Genomic DNA, 22,685 nt, shown 5'->3' on the forward strand with positions numbered 1-22,685 from the left:
TGTGAAGTTATTTTGATTTTTACAAATTTTCTTTGAAAGACAGGGTCCTGAAAAGGGGACGTTTCTTTTTTTGCAGTTTAAAAGTTAACAGCTCACCCTTGAAGTGGAATAAGGGATTTTCCTCTGGGTGAGAAAGTACATACAAAACCCTGTTCTAGAGAAGCTTGTCTACATGTACAGTGCTTAAGCCAATTTGTTGTGACATTGCTATGATTATGCATACTGAGCTTGCCATTGATTGTTATGCCTGCTGTGGCTGTATTAAGCGCTAGCTTCCTGCGAGGTTGGTTGGTTGCGTAACGCGAGTGATGACCGTGTATGCTCTGCAGCTTCCTCCAGCCTGAGAGATGACAGGCCTCATCTCCAATCAAACCTCAGCGTCCTGACCCTATGGCCGTGTGAAGGGAGGGAGGCAGGCAGGGAGGCTTGCTGCTCCTGGCTGTTAGAGCCTGCACAACACACTGTTTCCTGGACATACAAACACCATGACAGCACTGCCTTTCAACATTATTGTTTACTGTCTGGAAGTATTGACTGAATTGTTGACAGACGCTGTTAGTCGTATTTGGGATGCTGAGGTCTTGGTTTGGAGGAAGCATGGACATGACAATTGTTTTTGAGATAGATTTAGATACCTTTGCAGGCTTTCCTGTTAATTGTTACAGTTATGGACCGATTGAGGAATAGACTCAATAAAAACTAGAGAATGATAATTCTAAGCAGAAATACATGATAGTTCTGACCAATTGCATCCAATTAGTCTTGCCCTGCCTTATACAATGGCACTGAGTCCCATACCATTAAACCCATACTCGGTCGTACCACCAGGTCCCATACATTAAGCATGGTAGAGGGGCCGAGCCTGTGTGCTCTCTGCTCCTGGCAGCCGAGCTCTGAGCTCCCCCTGGCTGCAGTGTCCTTGGCGCTCCCATCTCTCCAGCTCTCAGCTCAGAGCAGGCAACAGATGGAGGCTTGTGTGATGGTGGTGTGGGATTAAGGTTCAGAATCCGCTCCCAGTCATTTGTAATGGCAGGACTTTGTTATCTACGATGATACAATAAGCTGCTGTCCTGAGCATGCATATTTTGCGCATCCCAATTATCTTTTGTATTTTTTGCTTTGCTTCCCATGCATTTTTTAAAGAGATAATGCCACACGCCCTGTTGATTTAATCAAATCAATGATGAATTTTACAGAGCTAAACAATTTTTTTTATCAACTTTACGGTACAGGCCTACAGGATAATGTGTCATATAATTATTTATACCATGGCATTGTTGAATACTTGTTTCTGAATGGCTTGAAGGGCATTCTAGAGCGTGCATTATTTGTCTATAAAGTACAATATATCAGCAGAGTAGAATTCAATGGCTATAGTACTTACATGTTCTATGTTTGAGCTGCTTTTGAAAGCAAAATGAATTGAATTGAAAACATTATTGGCATTGTTTAATTCAATTTTCATAATAGCAAGCTAGGACTGATGGTTTGGTTAGTAAACTTGCTAGCTGTTTCAGTGGATGTTGAACACATTTCTTCCTGACAATTAACACATTTCTAGCAGTAAATGTGTTAAATTATAACCATGGTATGCAAGGGATAATCAACTCGGGGCTCTATGCGTCACATGGAAAATAATGCAACTTCGTGGAAGGTTAGTTCCACTCCACACGATCATCAACTTTGAGCTCAAATGCTTTTTAAATTCAGTGGAGAGATGGGAGGTATCAAAAACAGTAAATAGAAATGGGACCTAATCGCCTCTTCCAGATAGGCCACCAGAAGTTGCCTCTTTTCGACATATTTCTGACACACAGGCAGACAGACACATCCACACAGCAGCACTGTAGCTCAATAATCTGCTGCTGGGGGTGTGAAATGGAAGATTTCTGCCTGTTTTGGCGCCACTCAGAGGGCAGACAGTCTCCATGCTGTCAGTCCGTCACAGTGGAAGTGAGCTGGGGATAACGAAGACGGAGATAAACGTGGCCCCTCCCCCACTAGCCAGAGAGCACGTGTTCACCATAGTTACAGTAGGAAGGATGATGTCACTTTGAGCTCAAGCCACTGCTGCTCAATCATCCTCCACGACAACGGCCACCGCGTGCTGCAGAAAACGCTGCAGCACCAGGCCAGCTTCTCCACTGATCCTGCTTAATTGTATGGAAGGAATTACCGTAATTTCAAGGATTAGCAAAAGGCTGTGGCAGTTGTCTCCCGGCTCCAGAGCCGAGTTAAACAGACGATTCTGTCTAAAAACCCAGGGTGTTGCTGGGTTGGAGAATTTCACCTTTGAGAAAATCTCTCAGTCATTCGTTGACTGGCGTCTATGAACTGAAACTCTGCAAGATATGTAGGCCTACACCTTCAAAAGGCAGACTTGGAAGTAAGCCACAGCAAACCATGAGCTCTACCTTTTAAAGAAACTTGGCAATTGAATAAAACAGCTAAATGTGTCCATGCCTCAATCACTGTGGTGATAAAGCACTGATTCCAGTGTAGGTCCATCTCCAGGGAAGTCAGTGCCTCACAGCTAAATCACGTAACAATTACCCAAATCCTTTCTTAATTTACCATCACTTTCATGTACATCCTAATGTTAGTTACCATAATCAAAATAGGTCCCGACAGATTTAACTATATTCTGACGTCTTGTTATTTAGAGAAGCCGATGAAGAACACCTTTGACACAAACATGGAACGTCTTGCATAAAATTTTGAATTTTTATTCAAATTCATTTCACTCCCTTTTCCCCTTGTTTTAGCGGCACCTGAGATCACGGGCCACAAGCGCAGTGACAATAAGAACGAGGGGCAGAGTGCTCTGTTGTACTGTAAGTCTGTGGGCTACCCCTTTCCCATCTGGACATGGCGTAAACTGGATGGCTCAAACTACATGGTACGTGTCCTCTTCCTTGGCTCTATATAATGCTAGATCAGGGGTTCCCAAACTTTCTTAGCCCACGACCCCATTTTGATATCTGAACATTATCAAATATCAAAGCCAATTGTTTACTTTTTTATTTGGGGCTATGGCTGTCAATTGAAAATGATTCTGGCATAAAGTATCTTATCTCACCGCCACTAATGAAATGGGTGTGCTTGATGAATGTCGTGGCGGAGCTTCTCAAAGTCAGGGGGCGTGGTCGACAGTGCGCACCTCATCTCTGCTGTCACATCCAACCTAGATCAATATTTGGTTATAATGCAGACAAGAGCACTGACGATGCTTTCAAATCGACTGGGAACTCTGAGAAATACGAGGTCAAATCATGACGTCAGTGATGTTCAGGTTGGAAAGTCAGAGCTCAAGAAAGAGGCCCGAGTTGCCGAGTTCGAATTCCCAGTTGAATGACCGTTCAAAATGATTTTCCCCAGTCGGAGCTCATTTTTTCCAGAGTTCAGTTTTCTTGAACGCACTGAAGTCGGAAGTCAGAGATTTCCAAGTTCCCAGTTGTTTTGAACGCGGCATTAATGCTCAGAGGGAGACGGCAGGGTATTATTCCCTTTGAGTCGGAAACCAAAACTCCTCCGTAGTGACCGTGAATGCATTTGGTCACAAGACAGTTCAATCAGCTGTTCGATTTCACACCGGCATGTCAACTGAGCCAGGATCACAGTCAAACGGATTAGGAAGTAGGTCGCAAAGTGCTCTTCCAAGCATTGGAGGTGAGCAGTCATCACTCATGTGGGACACTTACTGATGCTGTTTTCTGTTAGACACATGCACAGCGAAGGGAAGGGGGCATTGTTTGCTTTTGAAAGACTCTCTCTCCAATAAGAATTCTTTCCTCTGAATCCACTGATTCGGTCACTCATCTGTAGAAGGATTTTGTATTCCCCCTGCATGCTTGTGTTCAGTTTGGTCAGTTTCCAAAATACGTCTGTTACATATGCAAGGAGACACATTTTATTTTCATTACACATAAAGTCAACCATGTCATTTTCTTTTTGTGAATGACAACCTCTCAATGCAAAAACTCTTTCTAACCATGAAGCCTCGGGGTGAAATAGAACCCTGTCAGGCTCTGATCCCATATCTCCACATGGTGGATGTGGTTTGATGTATACTGAACAAAAATATAAACACAACATGTAAAGTGTTGGTCCGATGTTTATGAGCTGAAATAAAAGACCCCAGAAAGTGTCCATATGCACAAAAAGCATATTTCTCTCAAATGCCAAGATAATCCATCTACCTGACAGGTGGGGCATATCAATAAATTGATTAAACAACATGTTCATTACACAGGTGCACCTTGTGCTGGGGACAATAAAAGGCCACTCTTAAATGTGCAGTTTTGCCACAGATGTCTTATGTTTTGAGAGAGCATACAATTGGCATACTGACTGCTTGAATGTCTACCAGAGCTGCTGCCAGATAATTTAATGTTAATTTCTCTACCAAAAGCCACCTCCATCATCATTTTAGAGAATTTGGTAGTACGCTCAACCGGCCTCACAACTGCAGACCGCATGCAACCACGCCAGCCCAGGACCTCCACATCTAGCTTCTTCACCTGCGGGATCATCTGAGACCAGCCACCCAGACAGCTGATGAAACTGAGGAGTATTTCTGTCTGTAATAAAGCCCTTTAGTGTGAAAAAAACGTATTCTGATTGCCTATGCCCTCCCAGGCCCACCCATGACTGCACCACTGCCCAGTCATGTAAAATCCATAGATTCAATTGACTGATTTCCTTATATGAACTGTAACTCAGTAAAATACTTGAAATTGTTGCATGTTGTGTTTATATTTTTGTTCAGTATTGTTTACAATCAGTTACCTGCTGCAGTATACAGTATCTCCGAGTTCTGCGTTCAGCTCTTTTGTAATCAGTTGCTCTTGGTGTATAATACAATGCGTCCATATGGCAGAGGGAGACACATTCATAACTAGAGGGCAGAGGCCTGTCTGTTTTTCGTCGATATATCTACGCAGCACACTGAACATCCCCTGTGTCGTTTCATGCTCGGGAATCGTGAGGCAGAACAATATGTCCTCGTGAATAGCATCCCCTGACATGTATAGCCAACAAAACTCATCCATGGGCATCTCGGCCCTCACAGCTAGTGTCCATTTAGAGAGCATTAGCTGGGAAGTTTTTGAGTTGTACAGTCAGTTTTCTCTTGATTACTAGCAAAAGCATAACATCTTTAACAGTGTTATCTGACAAAGGTATTGATGTGAGTTTCTGTGCCTCTGCCTCCCCACACATTGTTTTCACCATATCAATTGTAGCCGGTAATATCACAGTCTCTGCAATAGTGTGTGGTTTCATAGCGTAGCGAGCCTAGTCATTCACCGTGGGAATGATTCAAGTGCAACAGTCAAGTGCAGCCCTTTCCCATGATCTAAGAGGGCTCTCTGGTTGAATTTTCGAATTCAATCATTTTCATTTAGATTAAGGTTAACCACATCAAAAAAATATTTTGAGATACAAAGATGATATTATAATATCCATATTTGTTTTGGTACATGCACCCCCCCAGGATTTAAAAAAGTCTCCCATGTCCCCATTTTCGTATCAGGTGACCCCGCATGGACTCTAGTTTGCGAACCGGTGTGCTAAACTACTGTGATAACTGTCTGGAATGTGATCATAAAATTGTCTGTAACATATAAATCATTGATATGCTAATTTACCCTCCTCTAGGAAATCGATAACTCCTCTGGCCGCTTCTTCATCACCAACAAAGACAACTACACAGAGCTGAACATCGTCAACCTGAACCGCACCTCGGACCCTGGTGAATACCAGTGCAATGCTACCAACCACATTGGCACCAAATCCATGTCGTCCATCCTGCGAGTGCGCAGCCACCTGGCACCCCTCTGGCCCTTCCTGGGGGTGCTAGCGGAGATCATCATCCTGGTGGTCATCATCGTAGTGTATGAAAAACGCAAGAGGCCAGACGATGTGTTGGACGGTAAGACAACATTAAATATAGTATTATATTGTATCTCTTTGGGGAGACAGACAACCTCTCGCCATGTTGTCATCGTCAGGCCTGTTTGATTATTATACTGGTCAGCGTTACTGGATGCTGTCATTGAAATGACTGTACAGTACGTTACCTTAACAGGAAAAGGGGTTATCGATCTCAACTTAAAGAGAGCAACATGCTAGCAGCGGCAGGGAGTATGTACTGATTCAAGCAGTGCTTGTGGCCATGGGGTAAAATCAGGGAGGAAGAGGGAATTAGGCTGCTGTTCCTGGAACAATACAAAGATATTCTCACTCCAGTTAAACAATGATTCAAATATCTGATTATGGGGCTGCACTCGGCTAAAAGTTCAACATCCATTAGGAACCAATTCAAACAGGGTTCCTCTACCATCAGCACACACATTAATTACACTGTTACCAAGTGAACATGTTGCGGAGGCTATAAACACGGTGCTGAATATTCATGACGCTGACTCTGCTGTGTTAGCAGTAGCAGCGGAGACCCACTGTGAATAATTGACCTCTGTCGGGGGACACGCTCCCTGGATGCTCCGTCAGTACTGAGAAGGGAGACAGAGACACCGCTGGCTGTCACACAGCGCAGCGCCACACATTAGCTGCATAATAATATGACCTTTAGAGATGCTCCACATTAGTAAACCAGGAGGGGGTCCACAGCTAACCTTTTAAATGAAAGAGTTGAAGTGCCGTTGCGGTCTCGCTAATGATGATAACCAGGGACCATTTTATCACCCGTCTGGAGAACTGATCAATTCATTTCATTGACAATAATTTGAGACAGGAAATCAGGGGAAGTTTGATGTGTTATTTTGGCTTTGTCCTACAAGTTCTGCCTATGGCTGAGGGCTTAAAGTAGAGAATCAAAAATCCCTGTTCCCTACTCCAATCAAAGCACGTCACACCCACAGGTAAATAATTCTCAAAGTAGCCTCCGCTGGTAACTACTTACTACTTTTACAGAGTAATATCTGTCCTAATAACAAAACCACTTGATAACATACAATAATATAAACAGTCAAACAAAGGTTTAAGCATTTGAGTGTAGAGTCAAAGCCAAAAAGGCCGTTGAGGCTTCACCCGCCTATGGTTCTATCAACGTTATTCAGGATATCAGGAAGATATGAATTCATTGGTTAATATGACTTCTTTCCCCCTCTCTCCAAATGGCATCATTACCTAAACGGTTGGTAAGTGAGAGATCTTGCATGTTTTCAGAGAATGATTTTTTTATTTGATCCGTTTCTACTACAGTCCATCCAGACACCCGTTTATCAGATTATTTGACTACAAGTTGTTTGGCATCTTTGCATAGACAATATATATGTTGAAATTATGTATATATTCCATTCGTAGTCATCTCCATTTAGAGGGGCCAATGCAGTTTGACATGTTTTCTCCTGTATAGGTGGTGGTCTCTGACGTTTAAAACATATATTGCTAACAGCCTACTGAAATGCACTGCTAGGTCTTGTTTATAGCTGTGTACATTTTATACAAGTCTTTTTCACTTGTCTTATATAGGAGTGGTCAATCACTCAAACCGCCCCACACAAATGAGGATGCACTCTAGGTTCCCCAAGGCAATGATAGCATCTACGGTATATCAGAAAAAAGAATACAGGGTAGATTAAAAAGATAAATTATGCATACTTCTATTTCTGAAGTCTGAATTGCACTGTATAATCCTTCCAGCGTTAAATATGTTAAAAATGTGTGTTAAAAATACACTGCAGTACACGATAACAGAAATTATGCAAAGTCACCAATAAAGTAAGCATGGGCTTTTTTGCACAGTGTGAAGACAGTGTAGTGCTTTGAGAAATACCAACCAATCTCCTGCACCCGTAGTAGGCAAGGCCTCTAGTTTGGCACGGGCTTATGTACAGGAGGGGGAGAGAGAGAGAACGTGCTTTGGTGTAGAACAGAGGTTGATACTTTTTGGGCCCCCCAACGAGTAGATGAAGGTAGATTATCTGCCATGGTCATATCAACCGAATCAGAGATGCACACTGCATCACTTATGCTACTAGCCAGCTCTGAAATCTCCTTTTGGTATCCTCTATACCTCAAGAGCTTTGTTATAAACTCAGTTATGAAAACTTAGGACACTAAAGAGGCCTTTCTAATGACTCTGAAAAACACCAAAAGAAAGATGCCCAGGGTCCCTGCTCATCTGCGTGAACGTGCCTTAGGCATGCTGCAAGGAGGCATGAGGACTGCAGATGTGGCCAGGGAAATAAATGGCAATGTTCGTATTGTGAGACGCCTGAGACAGCGCTACAGGGAGGCAGGACGGACAGCTGATCGTCCTCGCAGTGGCAGACCATGTGTAACAACACCTGCACAGGATCGGTACATCTGAACATCACACCTGCGGGACAGGTACAGGATGGCAACAACAACTGCCTCAGTTACACCAGGAAAGCACAATCCTTCCTACAATCCCTCCCTCCTAAGACTGTCTGCAATAGGCTGCGAGAGGCTGGACTGAGGGCTTGTAAGCCTGTTGTAAGGCAGGTCATCACCAGACATCACCGGCAACAACGTCGCCTATGGGCACAAGCCCACCATTGCTGGACCAGACAGGACTAGCAAAAAGTGCTCTTCACTGACGAGTTGCGGTTTTGTCTCACCGGGGGTGATGGTCGGATTTGCGTTTATCATTGAAGGAATGAGCGTTACACCGAGGCGTGCTCTCTATAGCGGGATCGATTTGGAGGTGGAGGGTCCGTCATGGTCTGGGGCGGTGTGTCACATCATCAATGACAACTGCGCTAGTTTTCATTGCAGGCAATCTCAACACTGTGCGTTACAGGGAAGACATCCTCCTCCCTCATGTGGTACCCTTCCTGCAAGCTCATCCTGACATGACCCTCCAGCATGACAATGCCACCAGCCATACTGCTCCTTCTGTGCATGATTTCCTGCAAGACAGGAATGTCAGTGTTCTGGCCAGCGAAGAGCCCGGATCTCAATCCCATTGAGCATGTCTGGGACCTGTTGAATCGGAGGGTGAGGGCTTGGGCCATTCCCCCCAGAAATGTCCGGGAACTTGCAGGTGCCTTGGTGGAAGAGGGGAGTAACATCTCACAGCAAGAACTGGCAAATCTGGTGCAGTCCATGAGGAGGAGATGCACTGCAGTACTTAATGCAGCTGGTGGTCACACCAGATACGGACTGTTACTTTTGATTTTGACCTCCCCCCCCAGAATCCGTGTGGATGAGGCAAGGTAGACCAACAAGACGTGACTGGTCTGGGCCATATCTGATCTTGTGAAGGCTACTGGACATGCACATGGGTTAATCATACATAGACAACACCGGCCTGCACTTGTGAAGACCTTTGGACAGGAACATTAGCTAATCAGTTATAAGGACCAGTAGGAGTGGGCATGTCATGCCACCAATAGAATTTATGCGTCAATGTCTGAGCCAATAAGAGAATGGAAACTCAGCAAGACAACAAGATTCATAAAGTGGAGTGACAATGTTATGGGTAAGTATGGGTAAGACTGTATAAAAGCCAATTACTAAGAATGAAGAGTCAGTTCTTCCATGGAATTGCTCGGCTTTGTTACTGTTTGTAATAGTCTATTTGAATTCACGAGCTCCGGGTATCTGAGAAGTATTTGATTCAACATTTCCACGACAGTATCAGCACTGATAATACACTGCCAAGTGATCCAAAGCAAAGGTTGACATTTTTTAAAGAGCAAAAACATTTTAAAATAACCATGTGAGGGTTCCACTTTCTTTTACTGTGTGGGAACGTGCTTTGGAAACAACCAGGAAAAAGTATGACATTATGCAAAATGTAGGATGGCGAGTCGCCTAGCGGTTAAGAGCGTTGAGCCAGTAACCAAAAGGTCGCTGGTTCGAATCCCTGAACTGACTAGGTGAAAAGTCACTCTGAATTAACGCATCTTCTAAATGACTAAACTGTAAAAATGTAATGCAGAGCATATCAACCCATTGGCATACAATAACAACTTGCTGAACACATTGATATTACCCTGGCTATACTCTTAATATTTTCCACACTGTAAAAGTCAGTGTTTTCGTTTGTTTGCAATTTCATAACTTGAATCACATATTCTAAACATTATCTGGATATCTCTGCACCCAGGGGCTAGTTGTGAGTGAACTCAGATGGTAGTGTAAGGGTGGAAAAAGGTGGGGATTGGGAACGCACAAACAGATTAGCCCCCTCTGTCCCCAAAACTGTCTCACATGCAGCCATTCTGTCCCGTCTCACATTGACCACCATACCCCCATTTAACTGCCAATGGCATGCTGCTGCTCTCTGGGCCGTATTCATAAATCATCTCAATAGTTTAGTGCTGATCTAGGATCAATTCCCCCCCTCTCTATATAACCTTACGGATTATGATCTAAATCTAAAAATCAAACTGATCCTACATCCGCACTTCTACTCTGAAATGGTTTATGAATACGTGCCCCAGATCTCTGGTTGCATGCTACTGAACACACTTTCACTCTCCATGTTTACTATACTGACCTACTGACCCATTCTTTCTCGTGTGTATGGTCAAAAACATGTACTAACTAGCTAATCACTCTAATGTGCAATGCCCACTCACACTGCATGCTGCTGTGCAATTCAACTCTACAACAAAAACGCTATTCCAATAAAACATGTCCACGTAAAGCCTGCTGAGTCTTTTATTGTCAGACTCAGGTCAAATTAAAAATGCACACCTAGATACCTTAAATAGTCAACTTTATTAGTAGAACTTCGTTATTCTGTCATGACAAATGGAACTTGGGAACAACCCATGCAAAATACCCATACCGTGGGATCCACAAGGGAACTCGAAGAATGTTAACATCAGTTGCAAATGTGTAATACGTCACACTGACGTGATGTGACTGCATTTTAAACTGCTAGTCATGCAACAATCATGTAATTGAATCCATTTGATATTTAATTACAGTTAAGATGTCAACAACATGTGAAAGAAAATAAGGGAGCAGTGTGTTGGACACTTCTGAGGGACGACCATGTTGTCTAATATGCCATTGTTTTTGTGCTCTTTCCCTTCTTCTCTCCCCTCGTGACGAAGATGATGAGCCAGTCGCACCAACGTAAGTATGAGAAATATTCTGTTCTCTCTACAATATAAATATATATAATATACTGTGCATTCGGAAAGTGTTCAGACCCCTTGGCTTTATCCACATTTTGTTACGTTACAGCCTTATTCTAATTTTTATTTTTTATTTTTATCTATCTACACACAATACCCCATAATGACAAAGCAAAAACAGGTTTGTATACATTTTGCAAATGTATAAAAAGAAAACAACTGATATCACATTTACATAAGTATTCAGACCCTTTACTCAGTACATTGTAGAAGCATCCTTGGCAGAGATTACAGCCTCGAGTCTTCTTGGGTATGTCGCTACAGTGGTTGCTCCTTTAAAAGTTGTGTCATACTGCGGCACACCTTGCGGGCTACCGCAGCATTCTGTGGCACGTCATTTAATTGTCAGACATTTTTTGTGTTAATGCAAGTTAGTGCTAGTTTGACCACCAGAGGGCATCTGGTGGGAGAGCAGGGTTCAATTCCCCAACCGGGAGGAAGGAGTAGGCTGTCCTTGTTGATTCCATATGTGTTATTTCATATTTGTGATGTCTTCACTATTATTCCACAATGTAGAAAATAGTAAAAACATAGAAAAATCCTGTAATGAGTAGGTGTGTCCAAACCTTTGACTGGTACTTTCTTAATTCATTTGATTAATATTATGGTGTTTCTATTCCATGAAAAACGAAAAACCCTCTGGGTAAATTCAGACTGTTTCGCTCTCGGCACGCACGGGATGTTCGGGCCGAGGAGTAGGGTTGATTTGAGCATTCTGGCCTTACAACGGCAGTCAAGCACCCAAGCTAAAGTTGGTTAGCTTGCTAGCTACTTCCAGACACAAATGAGACCACTCTGACCATTTTACTCGCCCTAGCAGAGCTGTTTAAGCAGTTTTCGTGTTAACCAGGGCGTTGGTGACTAACTGTGCTGCTAGAAACAATTTAACGGATGTTGAGCGCTCGTAAATGAATTATTCTGCGCTCTGGTACACTCAGATGAGAGTGCTCAGAAAACGGAGTAGATCGCCAGAGCGAATTTACGAAAGCACCGAATGTCCATTGAGAACACACAACGACTATACCATTTAGCTAAGCTAAGAATGACAGGAATAATCAAGACAATAAACTTTGGATAGTTAGATAGCCTATAGTTAATATACTGTCAAGTTTGATGTATAAGTGAGTAAGACCTTTAAACAGGTCAACATACACAAGGCTGCGGGGCCAGACGGATTACCAGGACTTGTGCTCCGGGCATGTGCTGACCAGCTGGCAAATGTCTTCACTGACATTTTCAACATGTCCCTGATTGATTCTGTAATACCAACATGTTTCAAGCAGACCACCATAGTCCCTGTTTCCAAGAACACAAAGGCAACCTGCCTAAATAACTACAGACCCATAGCACTCACGTCTGTAGCCATAAAGTGCTTTGAAAGGTTGGTAATGGCTCACATCAACCATTATCCCAGAAACCCTAGACCCACTCCAATTTGCATACTGCCCAAGCAGATCCACAGATGATGAAATCTCTATTGCACTCCACACTGCTCTTTCCCACCTGGACAAAAGGAACACTTATGTGAGAATGCTATTCACTGACTACAGCTCAGCGTTCAACACCATAGTACCCTCAAAGCTCATCACTAAGCTGGGACTAAACACCTCCCTCTGCAACTGGATCCTGGACTTCCTGATAGGCTGCCCCCAGGTGGTGAGGGTAGGTAGCAACACATCTGCGTGCTTGCTCAGTCCCCTCCTGTACTCCCTGTTCACCCACGACTGCATGGCAAAGGCACGACTCCCAACATCATCATTAAGTTTGCAGACAACACAACAGTGCCTGATCACAGACAACGATGAGACAGCCTATAGGGAGAAGTTCAGAGACCTGGCTGGGTGGTGCCAGAATAACAACCTATCCCTCAATGTAACCAAGACTAAGGAGATGATTGTGGGCTACAGGAAAAGGAGGACTGAGCACGCCTCCATTCTCATTGACAGGGCTATAGTGGAGCATTTTGAAAGCTTCAAGTTCCTTGGTGTCCACATCAATAACAAACTAGAATTGTCCAAACACACCAAGACAGTCGTGAAGAGGGCACAACAAAGCTTATTCCCCATCAGGAAACTAAAAAGATTTGGCATGGGTCCAGAGATCCTCAAAAGGTTCAACAGCTGCAACATCGAGAGCATCCTGACTGGTTGCATCACTGTCTGGTACGGAAATTGCTCAGCCTCAGACTGCAAGGCACTACAGAGGGTAGTGCGTACGGCCCAGTACATCACTGGGACTAGGCTGCATGCCATCCAGGACCTCTCTTGCCAGAGGAAGGCCCTAAAAATTGTCAAAGACCCCAGCCACCTCAGTCATAGACTATTCTCTCTACTACTGCATGGCAACAGTTTTTATCCCCAAGCCATAAGACTCCTGAAGAGGTAATCAAATGGCTACCCGGACTATTTGCATTGTGTGCCTCCCCAACCCCCCATCCAACCACTCTTTTTACGCTGCTGCTACTCTCTGTTTATCAGAGATGCATAGTCACTTTAACTATACAGTCATGGCCAAAAGTTTTGAGAATGACACAAATACGAATTTACACAAAGTTAGCTGCTTCAGTGTCTTTAGATATTTTTGTCAGATGTTACTGTGGAATACTGAAGTATAATTACAAACAGTTCATAAGTGTCAAAGGCTTTTATTGACAATTACATGAAGGTGATACAAGAGTCAATATTTGCAGTGTTGACCCTTCTTTTTCAAGACCACTGCAATCCGCCCTGGCATGCTGTCAATTAACTTCTGGGCCTCATCCTGTCTGATGGCAGCCCATTCTTGCATAATCAATGCTTGGAGTTTGTCAGAATTTGTGGGGTTTTGTTTGTCCACCCACCTCATGAGGATTGACCACAGGTTCTCAATGGGATTAAGGTCTGGGAAGTTTCCTGGCCATGGACCCAAAATCAATGTTTTGTTCCCTGAGCCACTTAGTTATCACTTTTGCCTCATGGCAAGGGCTCCATCATGCTGGAAAAGGCATTGTTCGTCACCAAATTGTTCCTGGATGGTTGGGAGTAGTTGCTCTCGGAGGATGTGTTGGTTCCATTCTTTATTCATGGCTGTGTTCTTTGGGAAAATTGTGAGTGAGCCCAATCCCTTGACTGAGAAGCAACCCCACACATGAATGGTCTCAGGATGCTTTACTGTTGGCATGACACAGGACTGATGGTAGCACTCACCTTGTCTTCTCCAGATAAGCTTTTTTCCGGATGCCCCAAACAATCCGAAAGGGGATTCATCAGAGAAAATGACTTAACCCCAGTCCTCAGCATTCCAATCCCTGTACCTTTTGCAGAATATCAGTCTGTCCCTGATGTTTTTCCTGGAGAGAAGTGGCTTCTTTGCTGCCCTTCTTGACACCAGGCCATCCTCCCAAAAGTCTTTGCCTCACTGTGCGTGCAGATGCACTCACACCTGCCTGCTGACATTCCTGAGCAAGCTCTGTACTGGTGGTGCCCCGATCCCGCAGCTGAATAAAGTTTAGGAGACGGTCCTGGCGCTTGCTGGACTTTCTTTGGCGCCCTGAAGCCTTCTTCACAACAATTGAACCACTCTCCTTGAAGCTCTTGATGAACCGATAAATGTTTGATTTAGGTGCAATCTTAATGGCAGCAATATCCTTGCCTGTGAAGCCCTTTTTGTGCAAAGCAATGGTGACGGCATGTGTTTCCTTGTAGGTAACCATGGTTGACAGAGGAAGAACAATGATTCCAAGCACCACCCTCCTTTTGAAGCTTCCAGTCTGTTATTCGAACTCAATCAGCATGACAGAGTGATCTCCAGCCTTGTCCTTGTCAACACTCACACCTGTGTTAACGAGAGAATCACTAACATGACGTCAGCTGGTCCTTTTGTGGCAGGGATGAAATGCAGTGGAAATGTTTGGGGGTTGGGGATTCCGTTTGTTTGCATGGCAAAGAGGGACTGCAAGTAATTGCAATTCATCTGATCACTCTTCATAACATTCTGGAGTATATGCAAATTGCCATCATACAAACTGATGCAGCAGACTGTGAAAATTAATATTTGTGTCATTCTCAAAACTTTTGGCCACGACTGTACATTCATGTACATACTACCTCAATTGGGAAGACCAACCAGTGCTCCCGCACATTGGCTAACCAGGCTATCTGCAACGTGTCCCGCCACCCACCAACCCCTCTTTTACGCTACTGCTACACTCTGTTCATCATATATGCATAGTCACTTTAACCAGGTCTACATATACATACTACCTCAATCAGCCTGACTAACCGGTGTCTGTATGTAGCCTTGCTACTTTTATAGCCTCGCTACTGTATATAGCCTCTCTTTTTACTGTTGTTTTATTTCTTTACTTACCTATTGTTCACCTAATAACTTTTTTTGCACTATTGGTTAGAGCCTGTAAGTAAGCATTTCACTGTAAGGTCTACCTACACCTGTTGTATTCGATGTGCAGTCGATAGCGGGCTGGACTTCGGGCAAGAAGGTTTAGGGTTCGAAACCTGCTCCCTGCTCGTTTCATTTGAAGTCGTGCACAATTATAAGTTTATTATTTGGTTTATATTGCCCATTCATTGTCAGTTAGAGACACAGTAGTGCATTGGGACCCAAAAGCATAATCAGTGCCCAAACTCCCCCTTGGTCATTAGGGCAAATCTGGTTTGTGATAGAACATTTTTTTTTTTTTACATCTTGCTTGGCTATTAGACAATTATTTAGTAAAAGTTTAATAGTCTATTGTTCAGCTATTAGCCCCCCTCCCCAACTTGCAACAAATTGTTGTTACTCCCATCTCGTTCCTCGCCCTCTTCCACGCGTCATTCTCTGCCTGAGTGGCTCGCTTGTGGGCGTGCATGCAGGATATGGCAGCATCTTCAGTTGTGCGTCAAGAATTCTGCATTGCAAGTTTGTATGAAGGTCTGGTTATTCACAAGCAAATTGTTATATGCTATGGAGGTACATTTGTCTATTTTTGTCGAGAGCAAAACATTATTTTCAATCAAAAATAATTGTTCTGAAAGCAAGAGGCTTCAAAGTAAAAAACAAATTTGCAATAAAATATTTTGTATTAAAGCGCAAAACATATTCGAGAACCTGTATTTGAAAACAATTTTCGCTATCAACCCCCCTCCATTTTGGCCATTTTTTGAGTGTCAGTTTGGCTTCAACCAATACTGTTCAGCCTTTCTTTCCGACACAAAGGAAGTCATAGCGGACACCTACGAAGGACTGTGTGATGATGGCATCTCAGGTAAGCAGCGCTGGGCGTTCTTCTGTCCAACTGCTACATAGCTAGTAGTTAGCTCCTACGATTCAGTGTCGGTTCATAACATTCTACTATATTACATAGATACAAACATTCCGTAGAATAATAAATCATGCAATTATTATTATCAAGCTAACCAAAAGCATTTAGCTACGTATGCCTGTTCTCGCCATTTTCTGTTTAATTCATCGAACTTTTTTTCATGGCAACTCATTAGCAGGCCCTGTCCTATTTGTTTCATAGTCGATATATAATCATATTTCATGACAGTGTAACGGATAGTTTTTTTTACAGAAGGATGAAAGAACACAATATGTCTGCCAGGGAATGCTACTCTGATATGTCAGATGAAATGTTAGACCAGAAAGTCAGGGCCATTAAGGCAAGGATGCCCCTTGCAGGCTTTAGAATGGTCAAAGGAAGTCTCGGGCCAAGTAATGGGCCAATCGCGTACAATGGTGAAGAGTTAGGGTGTCTTTGCAGCGTGTAGATTGTGCAGGTATCATTGCCAGAACGATCCAGCTTTGTTGCATTGCTCGGCAAAAATACTCTGTTCCTGCTCCCCTGTCTCTCGTCCACATTGATACAAATCATAAATTGATAAGGTACTAAGATGTATGTCTCCATCAAATCTAAGAAGTTATTTGAACTTTTTTATTCTTACTTATTTGTAGACAAATGTTCAATGATGTATGCAATTGGAGTTGTTCTTCATCAACTGGTAATACATTAATAATGAAGCAGGTTCATAGGTTAAACAACTCACTTTTAATTCCAATGCTTTTTTCAAGATACAACATTGTCATCTTTGGCAGTATAGATGGATTTTCAAGGAAGGTAAGTATATTATTTTGTATGCATATTGCATATTTCCCATCACCTTATGAACAACCACAATACCAGTCTGGTGTTAAGCTTTCTGTGCTGTATTGACGTCTCCTGAAAATGACACCTGCTGCTTTAGATTGAACAGTCATACCTCAGTTATTGTTTTCATATCTACAAAAAAATAAGCTATTTTCTTTACTTTCAGAGTGCGAACTGATCAAAGGGTCGAAAATGTAGATATTGACAGATGTATGTTCACTGTCTGAGGAACAGGCAGTGGGGAACTTTATTCCTGGCACAAGTGTCCATAACCAGAGGTAATTAACCTCTTCTGTTATTTTTCTCTCTTCCTGTCTTGTTGTACATGGAACCTGTCTCACATGCATTAATTAAAAAACCCTTAAGATGTCAGCTGCTAATTTTCCGATTTACACCACATTAACACTCAGCCATTTTCACTGGACTATCAAGCCCGTTGCTGCCAAGTCCTGATTTCCCTGGGGGTTAGCCTTGCAATAACCAAATGGTGAGACACATAGCCCTCTATATTTAAATGTTTAAGGTACACTCAGACAGGTGTCTGCTTCACAAAACAGTCAGTAACCACTCAGAGGCTCACACAACTTGCATTTCTATAACCTCTGCCCCACCTCAGTGTTCACTATTCATGGAGGAAGACCACAGGTCCACAGAGATTAGGTCCCCCCCCACAAAACCTTTTCTTTCTCTCTGTTAGAGTGGAACGCTTATGGAGTGTTTGGAGTGCTGTGATATGTCAGTACTACAACTTAAGATAACCTTTGGGCCGACTGGAAGCCCAAGGCTGCTGGTTAGGAGATACCACTAGACACGATGTTATTGTGATGAACTGAGAGAATATTAGGGTACCACTGTGATTCATTAATCATAAGCTGTCTGCCCTGCTCCTCTGTTTTACCTCTTTCCTGTTCTGTCTTCTACACCTCTCTCCCCACCTCCTCTTGGTTCCTCTTTTTTAAAATGCACACAATTTGTGCATTGAAGTACAGATTTAACTTGTATTTGTAATATATTACAATTATAATATTTAGAATGCATGTATTATGTATTTATAACACCTGGATAATGAACTTTCAATAAAGCGTTTCACATTCTCCACTAGTTGAAATGAAGTATCTCATTGAAATACTACACCTATCCAGTGTCCTCAGATTAATGCACATGAAGGGAGATAGATATTCATAGGAAGCAGTGTACTGTTTTTTTCTCGCTATATGAATTACAAATCAGCCTTTTCTTAAATCATGTTTCTAGTCTATTGCATAGTTACAATGTGTAATCATTGATGTCCCAGGAGTGGTAAACACTGTTGAAGTGTATAATTGTAATACATACATGCAGACACAGCATCATTCAAATAATGGAGTTTGATACACCTAGTATTGGATATGACTGAAAAAGAATGTCCACAAAGAGATTTTATTTGCCAAGGAAGTGTACATGATCAGTGAATATATTCAATGTACAGGCTACAATGTGGGGATCTCATGCATAGTAATAACAGTACATGTATATAGGACTTGCATCCTTGGCACAATAAAGTTATTATATTCTACTCAATCCATAGGCTTCATTAATGCCATTCAGACTTGAAGTTGATACAACAACTATGATAGCTGAGGTTCATTGGTATGAATATTAGTTCAGAACCTAACGTTTTAAGGGTCCATACACAGATCGGCTACATACACACACACACACACATTCATAGGAATACAGTTATTTTTATCTTCCACTACAAAATAAGCAAATAAATAGTTAGCTAGCTATGTTACTTCAGCTGCATTGCATGGCAAATATAAGCAAGGCAAGCTAACACAATTGTACATTCAATTTGCAGTAAATGCTTTAGCTAGCTAGATTCTTTACATCCACTGTTTCACAAGACGACAGTCTGGCTTGCAGGTTCTCTCAGGAGTCCCTAAAACATTAAACGAGAATTGCATTTTCATACTCATGTCATAACACTAGCTAGCTGGCTAATGTTAGCTAGTCAGCTAACTTGCTAAATAGCAGTTTTTGTACAAAAACATATGCACAATCGTTTGTCTCTACATTAACTAACATATTCCTCTTAATTGTAAATGTTTTGCTTGATTTGTTATGATGTTATAATTACTTACATTTGTTACCACCGTAATGTTTTCTCAGCCATCTTTGCTGAAGAAAGTCACCAGGGACGGGTGGCTCGTGTCAAATTTGTCATTGGAACCACTCGATATGATTGGTCATATAAAAACCTTGGGACCCAAATGCATAATGAGTGCTCTAACTCCCCCTTGCGGTGGTCTGGAGCCATGAAGCCGTGCCGCTGAGTACCTCTAGGTCCTGCAGTGTAAGCTCGCAAATTTTAAAGGAGGAACCCCTGTACAAGCTTGGCACATCTGTATTTGGGGAGTTTCTCCCATTCTTCTCTGCAGATCCTCTCAAGCTGTCAGGTTGGATGGGGAGCGTTGCTGCACAGCTATGTTCAGGTCTCTCCAAAGATGTTTGATTGGGTTCAAGTCTGGGCTCTGGCTGGGCCACTCAAGGACATACAGAGACTTGTCCCGAAGCCACTCCTGCATTGTCTTGGCTGTGTACTTAGGGTCGTTGTCCTGTTGGAAGGTGAACCTTCTCCCCCGTCTGAGGTCTTGAGCGCTCTGGAGCAGGTTTTCATCAGGGATCTCTCTGTACTTTGCTCTGTTCATCTTTCCCTCGATCCTGACTAGTCTCCCAGTCCCTGCCGCTGAAAAACATGCCCACAGCACGACGATGCTACCACCATGCTTCACTGTAGGGATGGTGCCAGGTTTCCTCCAGACGTGACCCTTGGCATTCAGGCCAAAGAGTTCAATCTAACATCAGACCAGGGAATCTTGTTTCTCATGGTCAGAGTCCTTTAGGTGCCTCTTGGAAAACTCCAAGCGGGCTGTCATGCCTTTTACTGAGGAGTGGCTTCCGTCTGGCCATTCTACCATAAAGGCCTGATTGGTGGAGTGCTGCAAAGATGGTTGTCCTTCTGGAAGGTTCTCCCATGTCCACAGAGGAACTCAGGAGCTCTGTCAGAGTGACCATCGGTTCTTGGTTCCCTCCCTGACCAAGGCCCTTCTCACCTGCGGCCAGCTGTAGGAACATTCTTGGTGATTCTAAACTTCTTCCATTTAAGAATGAAGGAGGCCACTGTGTTGTTGGGGACCTTCAATGTTTTTTTTATACTTTTTTTTATACCTTCCCCAAATCTGTGTCTGTGCTCTACAGACAATTCCTTTGACCTCATGGCTTGGTTTTTGCTCTGACATGCACTGTCAACTGTGGGATCTTATAGACAGGTGTGTGCAAATCGAAATCATGTCCAATCAATTGAATTTACTACAGGTGGACTCCAATCAAGTTGTAGAAACATCTCAAGGACGATCAATGGAAGTAGAATGCACCTGAGCTCAATTTTGAGACTCATAGCAAAGGGTTTGAATACTTATGTAAATAAGGTATTTCTGTTTTACAAAAAAAATTAAAAACCTGTTTTTGCTTTGGCATTATAGGACATTGTGTGTAGATTGATGAGGGGGGGAAATTATGTAATCAATTTTACAATAAGGCTGTAAAGTAACAAAATGTGGAAAAGTCAATGGTCTGAATACTTTCCGAATGCACTGTATATATACATATAATAATTTCCCCCTGGAATTGGTATTTCTCTTGGTATTTCTTCACTAGGAAAACAAATTCGACAAACAACCACAAAGACAAAAATGTGCGCCAGAGGAATACAAAATGAGAAGCTACGCGTTGCAGTAAGTATTCTGGCCTTTATAAAAATGAGAAGCTACTCGTCGTGAGTATTCCGCCGTTTATAAAATGAGAAGCTAGTCGTCGTAGTGAGTATTCCGGCCTTTATAAAATGAGAAGCTACTCCTCATAGTGAGTATTCCGGCCTTTATAAAATGAGAAGCTACTCCTCGTAGTGAGTATTCCGGCCTTTATAAAATGAGAAGCTACTCCTCGTAGTGAGTATTCCGGCCTTTATAAAATGAAAAGCTACTCGTTGTAGTGAGTATTCCGGCCTTCATAAAATGAGAAGCTACTAGTTGTAGTTAGTATTCCGACCTTTATAAGATGAGAAGCTACTCATTGCAGTGAGTATTCTGGCCTTTAGAAAAAGGAATCTGAGGCATATGGAAGTCAACTAAGTGATATACTGTAGGAATGTGATAATGTGCACAGGGTATACTAATTCCTTCCTCCCCCGATTTTCATTAACAGATGACTAACTGCATATCTTGACCATATGAAGGTATCTGAGGAGGGAGCTCCAGGCAATTTTTAATGAAGCATATCTCATCTCTCTCTTATGAGAAAAAACAATAACAGCGTAACACTGGCAGAAAAGAAGATGGCTGTCTTAAGCATGACTTATTCAGTCTTACATGAACAGTCCTGGACGGAGAGATGACTAATTCCATCACGAAAGGTGTGCACATCTTTTTTTGTGTGCTGTTTGATGTCTCTTTTATTCATTTTATCATGTCCTCCAACTATAGGTGATCCTTTTTGTATTACATATCATGTAAAACGCATGCAAATTATTACGCAATAGGATGCCCAGAATAGACTTTGTTGTTTTCCCTCATGTCTGTATGGCTATTTTGCGTCCAAAGGAATTATGTTTTTTTATGAAATTGTCCTGAACTGAAAAATACTGTTATATTCTTAAATAACTTTGTACAGCTGATTCAATGTCATTAAACTATGTTTGATTTAGTGAAAGGAAAGTCCACTCTTAACAGCCATTATAGTGAAAATGTGATGCAAGGGATTTGATGTCTGGCAGTATTTACTTGAAAATGATTATATGAAAATTACTACTATATCTATCTAGTTATAAATAAAATTAGTGTTTATTTTTATTTTTCAGAGTAACTTAGGATGTCTTGTATATGTTGAGGTACAAGTGTTCAAACAATAGCAAATACTGTATGTAAAGAAAAAAATACATTTTATATTTCCCAACTTAATTAATTCATTTTTATTTTTCTGAAATTGTACAGCATGGCTATTATCCTATGCAATATGTATTCATATATAGATATATTGGGGGCAGTTTGTTTTTCTCAGTGAAGCTTTAATATTGTGGGATCACTTGGAAGCTGGTATAGCAAAATGCACTGCTGTAGCTGCATGACTCCTGTCCTATAAATACACCATGTATCCATGTGTATTGCAGTGCAAATGGACCTACATTAGGGTGGGAATGGAAGGAGCCACGGTATCTCTAGCCACGATAAAACATCAGACCAATAACATATGAGACTAATACATTTTTGAAAATAAAAGGCTCCAAAATACATTTATTTTTTTTGCCTCGAAAATCCTTTCTAGAAACCGCAACATTTGTCCTGCTACAAATATCCTCATACAACACAATGGTCACTATGTTC

General features: G+C 42.3%; 1 protein-coding gene across 1 annotated transcript in view; it reads left to right on the top strand.

Moving 5' to 3' along the window:
* Positions 1–22,594, top strand: part of LOC118393814 (neuroplastin-like) — a 45,633-nt gene extending 23,039 nt beyond the window's left edge. Inside the window, exons 5-9 of the mRNA XM_052462169.1 lie at positions 2,766–2,899; positions 5,659–5,932; positions 11,058–11,079; positions 20,965–21,041; positions 21,511–22,594. Of these exons, the coding sequence (XP_052318129.1) occupies positions 2,766–2,899; positions 5,659–5,932; positions 11,058–11,079; positions 20,965–21,025 (491 nt within the window). The 3' untranslated portion in view covers positions 21,026–21,041; positions 21,511–22,594. The remainder of the gene's footprint in view (positions 1–2,765; positions 2,900–5,658; positions 5,933–11,057; positions 11,080–20,964; positions 21,042–21,510) is intronic.
* Positions 22,595–22,685: the final 91 nt, after the last annotated feature.

Source organism: Oncorhynchus keta, chromosome 14 (genome assembly GCF_023373465.1).
Source record: "Oncorhynchus keta strain PuntledgeMale-10-30-2019 chromosome 14, Oket_V2, whole genome shotgun sequence".
Classification (NCBI taxonomy): Eukaryota; Metazoa; Chordata; class Actinopteri; order Salmoniformes; family Salmonidae; genus Oncorhynchus; species Oncorhynchus keta.